This window comes from Eublepharis macularius, chromosome 5 (assembly GCF_028583425.1).
Source record: "Eublepharis macularius isolate TG4126 chromosome 5, MPM_Emac_v1.0, whole genome shotgun sequence".
Lineage (NCBI taxonomy): Eukaryota > Metazoa > Chordata > Lepidosauria > Squamata > Eublepharidae > Eublepharis > Eublepharis macularius.
Window position 1 is genome coordinate 66975273 of NC_072794.1, and position 12412 is coordinate 66987684.

Genomic DNA, 12412 nt, shown 5'->3' on the forward strand with positions numbered 1-12412 from the left:
AGGTACTTGTATTTATGAAGTATGTACACAGTGTTGTACAAAACATTACTTTTCTGCATCATAGCTGTACATTACAATACACTATATTCCTATAAGACGTGGATTTTCAGTTCATTTTTGCTAATCAGATGCTAAAATTGTTTCATATTCCTTAAGACAAGGATTAACTTTCCTGCATCTAAAACAGTCAGTTTGATCAATTAGAGGATTAAACCTGTAAGCTTCACAAACTTCTTCTAAAAGAAAAATATATGTTGGGAGTATCACTTAAAACCATTAAGCTTAATATAGAGGTAATCAGACTATGGCTCTTAAGTCATTTGTATATAGCCTTTCTGTTTGCTAGTCTGAAACATCATTTTTGCTTTTTAGAAATTTGATTATAAGAACAGGAAAGGTTAGGAACACGAGACTGAGAAAAGAGAAGCCCATATAGGTTGAATCCTGTATGTCACATTTTTCAAGAATTGACTAGGGATGTGCGCTTTGGGTTTCCAACTCGGGTAAAATACTTGAATTGGACATGATCCATAAAGATTTGGGCTTTCCGAAGCATTCATAATGCTTTGGAAAGCATTCGTAATGCATTTGTAATGCTTTGGAAAGCTTCAGGGTCGAGGTTAAAGGGCTCCTTTCCTGCTGCTTGCAAGTGGCAGGGCCCTTTAAACATCCCCCCAGCCCCAGCCACCCACCCCTACTTACCTTGGCCCTGCTGGTGGTGGTGGAGGCGGCAGCGGTGGCTCCAGCTCTTCCCGCCGAATCCCTATATGGTGTATTGAGGTAGGATTCAGCAATGTCGCACCTCGCAGGAACCTGCGGATATGTGGATGTAATGCTAGAGGATGCTTTTCCAGGGATGGTATTATTGTGCTGCTAGCTGCTATCTGTTTCTTTCTTTTTTTTATAAGATTTTTTATTCTTTTTATTAACTACATTAACTAACAATACAAAGGAAAGGAAGGGGAACAAGGGAAGGAAAGAAAAAAAACCAACAACAACATATAACGACTATATTACACAGAATGCTTTCCCTTCATACTACCATTATTAAAAAATTAAAGCTTTGTATAATATTGATGGAGTGGTTGACCTTACAAAATGCAAATTACAATTCAAATTAAAATTAAGTTTTCCTTCCCCTCCTGGGTCCCGGACGCAATTCTCTCTGAGCAACTGCAGCCGCAGTGCTCGTTTCCTCCCCCCCCCCTCAGACTTCTCCTTTTCTTCTTGCTTGGTGTCTTGCTGAAATTCCGGATTTTTGTCCTCAAAAGCCCTTAGTTGATCTTCTGATAATATCTTGTAAGCTTGATCTTTGTAACTGAACCAGATACCTTCCGGGAATAGCCATTTGTACTTTATTCCACGTTCCCTCAGAAGAGCTGCGAGCTTTTTATATTTAAATCGTCTTTTCCGAACTAAAAATGGGACGTCTTTCAGTATCTTGACTTTGTTACCCAAAAAGTCCAGATCCGCGTTATATGAGTTGTATAGGACAGTGTCTCGGATCCTTTTAGATGAAAAATCGATGATGATCTCGCGAGGCAGCTGACGCTTCGTTGCATATTTTGAAGAAGCCCGGCGGACTTCCAAAATGGCCTTTTAACCTCTTCTTTAGTTGCCTTCGCGGGTGTCGCCAATAGTTCCGAGACCAGACCCCATAAATCCTCATTTTCCTCCTCTTTCACGTTCTGGAGGCGCAAAATTGTCTGTGTTCGTTCCACTTGTAGCCCGATCAGCTGGTTCTCCACCAGGTTTAACTCTTTATTTGTAGCCTTCACGAGTGACACACTTTCCCGAGCAGACTTCTCTGCCCCCCCGCTGCTTCCTTAATGGTTTTCACTTCGCTCTCAATTAAGCCCACCTTTTGATCTGTTTCGTTCAGCTTGTCACCAAAGGGTTTTATGGCTTCGATAACCGCCCTCCGCACCAATTCCTCGAGCGACTCTCCTTTCCCCTGCAGGGCAGCCGAAATTGACTTGCCCAGAGCGGGACTCTGTTTTTTCGCTGCCATTTTAGGGGGGGGGGGACCGCCAACCGGATTCTGAAACTCAGCGAGGGGGAAGAACTAGCCTTCTTAGCTTCAGATCCCAACGCTCCTTCACGTGCGCTTGTAATAACAGAAGGGATTCGCTTACTTACAGGCTTCCGCCTAGTTCTGCTCTTTGCCGTTTTCCATGGCCCGGCAGCACTCGAGGTGCCGCGCACATCTGCCGGCCTCCATAGGGACAAACGGGCAATTTACCCCCCGCATTGATTTTCGGGGGGCTCTTCCTGCAGCGTCCCGGACCGTGCCTCCCTCACTGGGAGTCCTGGGGGCTAATCTTCGCAGATCAGCCGCCCGGTCAGGGTGCTCGGGCGCTTCCTCCAGGACCTGCGGAGAGGAGCATCCGACATGGCCGAGAAAACGAAACCGAATCTCAGCTGCTATCTGTTTCTTTAAGGTCACTGGTTTCAAGCCTCTGTCAAGAGCATCCTGTAGAAAACCTAGGATATTTCTAAGTGAAGGATTCCTTGGGTCTACATTTTTATGTCTGCACCAGCAGACAAAGGCCTTCCACGTAACATTGTAGATTATTGTCGTGGACATCTTTCTGGACGCTAAGAGAGTACTTATTATCTCTGGAGGGTAGCCCTGTTGCTGGAAAGATTACCGTTCAATTTCTACCCTGTCAAGAACCACCATCCTGGATCCGGATGCCATATTGGGCCTTGCTGTAGCAGGTCCGGCAACACTGGTAGACAGAGAGGAGGCTGAACGGAGAGGAGACATAAGCTGAATGGTCGAGAACCAGGGTCTTCTGGGCCACCTTGATTATTGTTGCTCCCTGTTCTCATATCCTCCTCAACAGTTTGGGAATCAGTGACAGAGGAGGAAAGGCAAATAGAAGACCTCTGGGCCACTGAGACGTTAACGCGTCCATGCCTTCCGCTTTCGGGGGGTGATATCTCGTCAGGAATCGTGGGAGTTGATTGTTTAGATGTGAGGCAAACAGATCCACTTTTGGTTTCCCGAAGTGAGTTGATAGGAGATGAAATACGTCCCTCTTGAGGGACCACTCCCCTGGGTGAAGGGATTCCCTGCTCAACCAGTCTGCCTCAACGTTGAGGACTCCCTTGATGTGCTCCGCTTGTATCAAAAGAAGGTTGACTTCTGCCCAGCTGATTAACTTGTTCACTTGCTTCTGCAGGCGGGACTTGGTTCCCCCTTGTTTGTTGATGTACACTTTGGTCATGATGTAATCTGTGCGGAACAGTACGTGTCGTTGTATGATGTCGCTCTTGAAGTGTCTTAGTGCCAAGAATACTGCCCTCATTTCCAACACATTGATGGGAAGTTTTGATTCCTGAATTGTCCATTGACCCTGAATTGGAGACCCTTCCAGGGTTGCTCCCCAACCTGACAGACTGGCGTCTGTGAAAATTTGTACACATCAAGGAGTCAGAAAGCTCTTCCCTTGACGTAGATTGGAATCTATAGTCCACCATCTTAAACTGTCCTTGACAGGTTGGGGAACCTGCACCTTGATAGCCATCTTTTGAGCTATCTGCAGTTGAAAGGGTCTTAGAAAGGCCTGTAGTGGTCTAATGTGGAATTGTCCCCAGTACACAGCCTCTGCATCCGCAACTAATAATCCCAGTAGTTTGGCCAGTTCCATCAAGAGAGAGACAGGTTGCCTGATCACAGCTGAGACTAATTGTTTGGTTTTGAGTCTCTTGTCCTTGGTGAGGAAGAAATGACATTCCTGAGTGTCTATCAACAGGCCCAAGTGTTCCAGACGTTGTGAAGGCTCCAAAGAACACTTGTCCGAATTTATCAAAAATCAGTGGTCCTGCAGGAACTGGATGATGAAAGTTGTGTCCTCTAGGGATGTCTTCCTTGAACTGGACCTTATTAAAATATCGTCCAGATAAGGATGCAGATGAAGGCCCATCTCCCGTAGGTTGACCACTGGAGCGATGAGAATCTTCGTGAAGACCCTCAGAGCTGTTGCCAGCCTGAAGGGCATAGCCCGAAACTGAAGATGGACGTCCGCTATGCAAAACCTCAGGTACTGTTGATGAGCTGCGGCGATAGGCACATGCAGGTACACTTCTTGTTAGATCTATCGATATCAGGAACTCGCCTTGTTGCAGCACCTCTGCAATCGAATGCAGTGTTTCCATCTGAAAATGTCAAATCTTGATGAAATGATTCACATACTTGAGGTCCAGGATTGCTTGCCAGTCCCCATTCCTCTTCAGAACCGTGAAGAAAATGGAGTACACGCCTTTCCCCCGCTGATTGTGGGGAACTGGTTCTACAGCTTGAATATCTATCAGATGTTGAATGGCTTTGATCGTGATCTTGCGTCTCTGTTGATTTTTCTTGAGTGGAGAAATTATGAATCGCTCCAGTGGAAAGGAGGCAAATTCTATTGAATAGCCATTGGACATTACTTCCCTGACCCAGACATCCGTCTTGTGATTCAGCCAAACATCTTGAAAGAGAAGTAGTCGGCCTCCCACCAGAGCTTTCAGCGAGTCAGGGTTTATGCCCTTTGTCTTCTGCGTCATGTCTACCACCACGGTTTGCCTGCTGACATGATGACCTAGCTTGAAAGGTTCCTCTGCAAGCTTGGTTACCCTGAAAATTCCAGGGTGTCTTGGTCTCTGGGCGACTTCTGGAAAGTGTGTGGTGAGTGTGGAATGGTTGGAAACTGAAGGATCTTCTTTCTGGTTTCTTCAAGGACTTGGGGAGTGCTTTCTTTTTGTCTTTAGTTTCTACGAGTATTTTCTCTAGCTGGTCCCCGAACAGCTTTCCTCCCTGAAATGGGTAGGACATCAGAATAACTTTGGATGGGACATCTGCAGGCCATGTTCTAAGCCACAAAAGTTGTCTGGCCACTGTAGATAATGCCATTGCCCTAGAAGAAAAAGATAAAGCATCCAGAGTCGTATCAGCGGTGAATGTGCTGGCCTTAAGTATTCTGTTTGCTCCTTCCAACAGACGTTTGTTGTTTTCTGGTAGTAGCTGGATTAATCATCTAATCCACACAACAGAGGCTCTGGATACTGTCGAAGCTATTGCAGAGGCTTTAATTGCCATGGCCATAGCCTCATGAGCCTGTCTCAAGGCCACGTCTCCTTTCTTGTCAAGGCTGTCTTTAATAGTTCCTTGTCCTTCTTCAGACAGGAGTCCTTGAGACTGCAACACCACTACCAGTGCTTCGATGGCTGGTACCTGTAAGAGCTCATTGGCAAATGTAGGTAATGTATAAAGCTTTTTTAAAGAATTTGGAAACTGCTTCCCTGCAGCTGGCATGGCCCATTCTGCCTTAAGCTGACGTTCATAGTATTCAGGGAAAGGAAATACCTTGGGCTTATCATCTGCTCTGGGGAAAAAATCCCTATTTCCCTTGGGTCTTGTTTTGGGGCCCCTTGACCTGGGCTCCTCCTCCTACCCCTTACAGCCCTCCTGAAGCTCCAATGCTGCCAGAGTTTTTGACAAAAGGTATTGATAATCCTCTGGCTGGAAAAGCCTATGGGATTGCTCAGGGGCAGGCAACTCTTCCTCCTCTTGTTCCTCCAGCAAAAAATCTCCTTGGTCCGAGTCCTCATTATGGGAGGAATCATCATCCGTCCAGCCACCCACTTTGTCAGCTGTTGAGCTCTGGACTTGTTTTTTGGCTGCTTTGGTGGGCCAAGGGTTGCCTAAGTCTCTACTCCCCTGAGGAACAATTTCCGGCTGGCACAGAGATAAAATCTCTTCCCTCATTGATTGCCTTATTGCTGCCAATGTTTCTGGACTAAAGGGGGTTGGAAGGAACACTTACGGTGTCTCCACGAAGTTCCTTGTTAGAGCTCTGGTCACTGGAATTAAAGTTCTGCCCTTTGTCTCCCACCGGGAGATTGGCAAGCACGTTGGAGCGTTTTGGTGCGAAAGCGGCTGCTGCGGCTTCTTTTTCCGCCGAAATGGAGATCTGACTTTCGGTGCCGCTCCCAGTCTATCTGTTGAGCTGTGCGGCTGCAACTGGCTTCCCTGTGGACAGATGGGGCCGTTATGAGGGCTGGCTCTCCACCGCTGTCGCTTCTCCGTCGGGGAACTGAGGAAGCCTCAGAGGCATGTCGGTGCCGGCCAAGCTTGTTCCCGCCACCGGAAGGACAGCTCCATGGGAACAGCTCGTCGCCCTCTCCAAGAAACTCTCTTCTGAGTCCGATGACTCATTGGATGCCATGTGGCACCTTTTTCTTAAGGAAAAGGAGAGAAATAAGAATAGAAAGGAAAGGTACTTTAGGAGAGAAAAGTAAGGGTAATAGTATAGTAGTGCAAGTTAGGTAGCTGAGCTAGCCTAAATAGAACTCCCCGGAGGCAGGAACAGAACTGAGAGCCTAAGTGGGACCACCCCCTTACCAAGGAAGAGGAAGAAGATTTGACTTCCTGCCTCCCCGATTGGACAGTGGGAACTAAGATGTCCTCTGCCTCAGAGGCTTTGCTGTGCTGTAGTAGCTTTCTCTAAGCAAGTGTATTTCCCATGGATGGAACCTGCATTCTAAAGTACTGGATGCCAGAAACAATATTGCCCTGTGAATTTCCTAAATGTGCCACCTGAGTTTACAAGTACTGTAAGCGGAACCAATGAAACAAGACGTTAACTGTAATTTGACATTTTCCTTTTTTCACAAAAGTGAATGAAAACTGTCAACATGTTGTGCAATTTAATTGCAGAATTTAAATCAAATGTTAATTTTAATTCTTATATCTTCACTGTGGCTATCAATGAAAATGTTAGGATCTAAATTTTTCTCTTAAGTTGCAGTAGTTGGTTGCTCTAAATTTTACAAAATTAATCATACAACTGTCTTATTGGAGGCCCCATGGTAAAGTGTAAAGAGTAATTACTCTGTGGTAAACCATAAAGCTACATATTGCAGAATTAAATACAAGACGGGAATTTCTGTAAGGAATTAACAGTTGTGTTAACAATATATTTTGTATTTTTATAAATCGTGTTTTCACATTATATTTTGGGGAACGCATCTGATTTTGATGTACCATTACACACATCAAATAAAGCATATTTGGATATCAGCTGCATCTGAGCACATCAATATAGTTCATAGAGTAGCTGTCATCTTTTCGGAGGCTTTCCCGGCTGGGGGAAAAAGCTATCAGCCTAAGTGATACTAGACTTGCTGGACTCAAAATTTTTCTACAGGTTTTAGTTTCTCATGCAAAAGAAATACATATTTTGACATTTACTATAAGACAATTGATGAATCAGACCCCATTTCTCTTAACAGTTCAGTGATAAACTGTCAAATGTAGAAAATTTTGTTTCTGGTGACAAAACGCAAGTAGATATGTAGAAAGCAGAAGAAAAACTGATAGCCTGTATAGTTCAGGTTGAGAAAAACTTTGATTATGTAATACACAACTTTTGAGTCTTTACCATTCACTATAAAATAGGTAATAATTTAAAGTATTATTACAGGTATGGTGGAGGACCGGCTGTTAACCATCTATATATTTGTCATACCTGTCAAATGGAAACAGAGAAAATAGAAAAACGAAGGAAAACTGAATTGGAAATGTTTATTCGGGTAATACGTTCCTTCTCCTTGTTAAAGTAGCAGAGTTTCATTTCTAATGTTTGTCTCATTTGTTGATTTTGAAAACCAGTATTAAAAACATGGTTTTGCATACTTTGTATGAATATTTATGATGCGTCCATAAAATTCTTTGTAGACATACAGTTTGTGTTGGTGGGTAGGAAGAATTTTTCATAGTGGAATAAATTTCAAAGGTCTGTCCCCTGGACATATTTAAGATTAAATTTCAAAATAATTTGTTCTGGATACTCCTTTCATAATAACTGGCAGTTTAGGTTCTCTTGAGAACCAGTTGCATGTGGCATGAAGCTGAGAGGAGGGGAAACTTACAGCCCTGTATACTATGCAACCAAGCACTATGGGTCCAGTTTGTTCATGCATCCCACGAGGCAGGGTTATTGTAGCACTCAACAGAGTTGGTTTCATTCTTCATCCAGAGTAGGACCCTGGATGTAGACTAGCCATCCTGGCTTTGAGGGTTTTTTTCCCTGGAGTTGGAAGCCCTGGCTCATCCTTCATGAGATTCTGGTCTCCAGAATCCCCAGGTTCTTGGGAAGCAGACACCAATGAGGCACACCTATTGCGTCCATTTTAAAAAATTCAAAAAGCAAAAAACTTCAAAAAGCAGTTCCTTAACATAAATCTTGAGTAAGCCTGCAACTGAACACGCCTTTCTGAGGTTTCATTGGAACGTTGAAAGATTCCCCTTATAAGTACAGCAGAGATGTATAAACTTTTACTACAATATTCAACCAGGTATGCTGAGCTGCTCTGAGCTTAACATTCCCTGTAATAGTGCTAATGGTGGGTCATCAACTTTGGTAAAGGAGATAATGATCATGTCTCGTGCTTTTTCAAACAAGCACACAAATTGAGAATCCCAGTCTTGAAGAACCTGCTGAGTTTTTCATAGAGCTTTGTGGAGTAAAAAAATACTGAATAACCTAGAACATTTAACTAGTTATACGTTTTCCACCTAACTTGCTTCACAGGTAGGGGCAGATTGGCCATTAAGAGCACCAGGATGCCTCTGGTGTACCAATGCCTCCCCATCTGGGCTGGGCCAGCCCTGTGAAAGAAAGGCTGAGTCCTGTCCAAACCCCACAGGAAGCAAGGGAGGCGACGCCTGATTTTGGCCTGCATGATGTGGAGGGTGAGGAGAAAGAGGTGATGATCTGACTGAGCCCCATGTTTGGCGAGGAAGGCATTGGTAGCACCTGGCTTTGGCCTGCACAAGGCAAGGGAGGTGGTGCCCGGCCAAGTCACGTGTGAGGAAGCTTGATGGCTGACCTTCAGCCAGACACATTCTGTTCAGCCCATTCCATTGGTGAGAAATGTAAATAAAATAAAGCTGAAAACTAGGGGGGGAGGGCAGATAAAAGAAGGATTGGTTGGTGAGTTGGAAGAAGAAGGCAGCAGGAAAAGGATAGAAGATATGAGGATCCCGTGGGAGGGGGGATAGAGTGGAGAAAGGGCTTTAGGGGAACATGAAATGACCTCTTCAACTCCTTACAGATGCCCCTGCTTGAATTCTGTCTATAACTGGGTTTATGTGTTTCAGCTCAATAGAGCATTCCAAGAGGAGTCATCTCCATCCATATTCTACTGTATAAGTATGCAGTGGTTTAGAGAATGGGAAGGGTTTGTGAAGGGCAAGGACAGTGGTGAGTGGATTTCATAATTCTTTTTATAATATGCACTTGTTTTATATACCTCAGTAATTGCTGTGATGATATTCTGACAGAGAACAGGAACAGCTTTTCTAAAGAACTCTAAGGATTGCTAGATACTTTATAATAAAGGACCGAGAAGTACCAAATGTAGAATTTCACACATTGCAAGAGCTCACATTGCTGTCTACCATGTTTTGCTATTAAATCAATGACATCTTGTTTTATTTGCAAGTGTATTTCTAAATATAAAGTGCCTAAATAATAAATATTATATACTTGTATTTTAATATTTGATGTTCTAATGTTCATAGTTTTGGGGACCCTGAGTTGGGTCGAAAGATGGCATAGAAAATTTTAAAAGAAATCTAAACAAATCCTCAATTTAAAGACATTTCATAAGTGTTGTGAAGGATAGTTTGCTTATAGATGTCCAGAAGTACTTACAGAACTACAAAAAAGCAGTGTAGCTCCTAAAGAAAAGTTCAGCGGATGTCCAGTTCCTTATGTTTGAAGATGAGATTGTCGGATTGTATCTCTGGACCCTTAAATTTTGCAGTTAAATGTTAACAGTAGAGCCAGGATATAACAAGCATGGTCTCTTACACCTTAAACACTACATAAGGAAAAATAGAAGATGCATAAAGAGCAGGGCTTATTTTCTGGAAAAAGAGGTGGTGGAACTCCGTGGGTTGGCAGCACTCGGGGCAACTCCCAGCAGGAGGCGGTGCCACTGGTATCACATTCGCATGTGCACGCTCCTGAGACCACGCAATGACATCCCTTCTGGGAAGTGACATTATTATGCAGGGTGCAGCCACCCACAGGAGCGCTTTTGCGAGGGGGGGAGTTTAAATTGCCCTCCGCACTGCTGGCGATTTAAACACACACACCCTTGCTCCAGCTGACTGACGCCAGTCAGCTGTAGCAAGGGTGGGGATTTTAAAGTTTAATGGTCACCGGCAACGTGACCATTTTCTAGAGGTGCCGGAACTCCATCCCACCGCGTTTTGGCTGAAAAAAAGGCCTGATAAAGAGTGACTGAAATTTGTATTACTTTATCACTGTTATAGTTATATATTTTTCTGCTCCACTAGATCCTCCAGGCCACATTGATAATACCAGAATTGCTGTAAATAAATGTGGAACTGTTCTTTTGAAGCAAGGTATGGCCCTACCGATAATTTCTCTTTGGTGTGCAGCATTTCTTCTTTTGCTTTCAGTGCTGATGTGCATGCATCACTGGGTGCTGTTTTATCTCTATTCCAGCTGTATACTTGCTACATCAGAAATGTACAAACAATGGCTTTTTTCTAGTCTGTTATCTCTCAGGATTCTAGCTTGCATTTATAAACAAGAACAGTAATTTAACAACTTGATATTCTGGGGTAATCTGTCCAAGATACTTTATCACATATTCTTCAAGGTAAAAAGTAGTGCCTGACCATGACAATTCTCATCTAAAAGTCTTCATATGTTTGCTGTACAGTACATGCAGTTTTCTAGCCTCATTATTTCAGTAAAAAAAAAATTGCTAGAGATGTGCAGGATGAAACTCATCATGCTTCTGTTCTGACCAACAACAACAACAATTTTTTTTAATTTCTCAATGCTCCTCATAGCTTTTGTTGTTTCTTTGGAATTAAAATATTTAGTTGGGAGAATTTATTTAAATATTTTATCCCCACTTTTCTTCTGCAAAGCAGGACTGAACGCAGCTTACAAAAAAGCAATCTAAAATCACAGTGTAACAATAAAAGAGCAGCAGCTGCTATATATGTAATTTGTAACTGGGTTGTGGAATACGTGCACATTACAAAAATCCAGTTTCGATTGCCACCTCAAACAAGATAATTCATAGTCTGATGGGCCTCCATATCCCATGGATCAGAGCTGAAAATCTGCCTCTTTAAGAAAATTGGAGTGAATGATTATCTGCCACTTTTTAATTCCTCCATTACTATTTTATTCTTACAACAACCTTGTATGGTGTCAGGCCGAGGCACTGACTGGCCCAGTTTTACTTGACAAGCTTCACAACAGAGGAGGAATTTTGAACCATCAGTTATGCTTTTACAAAAAAAATCTTAAATCTTTTTCAGGAGCTGATTCTGGACAGATTTCTGAGGAAACATGGAATTTTCTTCTATCAATCTATGGGGGAGGACCAGAAATCATATTGCGACCACCTGTTCCTCAAATTGAATCTGAACCGTTACATTCTGAAGATTGAATTAGAAATACATAGTCTGTAATCATCAACGTAAGGATGATTTCTCATGAGGTTCTTTATACTGAACAACATACATTCCCAGATATCTTCTATATTGTTGTTTTACTTTGGTTTCCCAGTGAGGGAACAGGATGTTGGGCATTACTGCATTTGTGAAAGAATTAATCAGAACTTGTAATATAAAAATTAGAATAATATGCTACAGCCTTTAAAGCAACTGGTCTCATACTGACAAATGTACCTTTCCAATGCTACATAACTATATGTGCAAAGTAGAGATTAATCATTTTCTAACCTCCCTGCATTTCCAGGCTGTTTTTAATCAAGTTTTGTCAAGATTAGGATTAAAGGGTGCATATTTTAAACAGATTGTGATATTGTAAGGAATTGATTTAATGTCCTATGATAACTCAGGAAAAGTTATTTTACTTTCATTTGCACTGCTCTGTAGAAAAACAATGAAACACTTTTCAAATGCTTTTCTTGTATCAAATATTTATAGGGAATGTTGCGTTGGTTAGCATATATAAGTAACTTATTGCTTACTGTTTAAACATGATTATAAAACAGTAATATTAGTAGTAACTGAACAAAACCAGAGTCACTAGGATTGTTTTGAGAGCATGATGTTGGTATGTTAATGACTTGTGTGCCTGAGAAATTTTCTAGCCTTTTAAAACTAAATTCATCTATAATTTTATGTGGAAAAATATCTTATTAGACTGTTATGCAATGGTAATTGGCATGATTTATGATGTCAGATGCTGAATGGATACACAAGGAAAGATTGCAGAAGCATTCTGGTTTATTCATATTGAAATGCTGAATGTTGCCCAGTGTTTTTTATTTCTCCTTGAACATTACAACCATATAAGCAATATTATTCTGTGCTAGTTCAATAAAAACAGTGTTTAAAATG

The 12412-nt window shown here is 42.5% G+C and overlaps 1 protein-coding gene across 2 annotated transcripts in view; it reads left to right on the forward strand.

Moving 5' to 3' along the window:
* The window catches only part of USP33 (ubiquitin specific peptidase 33), a 72353-nt gene extending 59941 nt beyond the window's left edge, over positions 1-12412 (forward strand). For both annotated transcript variants that reach the window (XM_054980062.1, XM_054980063.1), the window contains exons 21-24: positions 7473-7581; positions 9152-9254; positions 10358-10426; positions 11363-12412. In XM_054980062.1, the coding sequence (XP_054836037.1) occupies positions 7473-7581; positions 9152-9254; positions 10358-10426; positions 11363-11493 (412 nt within the window). In that variant the 3' untranslated portion in view covers positions 11494-12412. The remainder of the gene's footprint in view (positions 1-7472; positions 7582-9151; positions 9255-10357; positions 10427-11362) is intronic.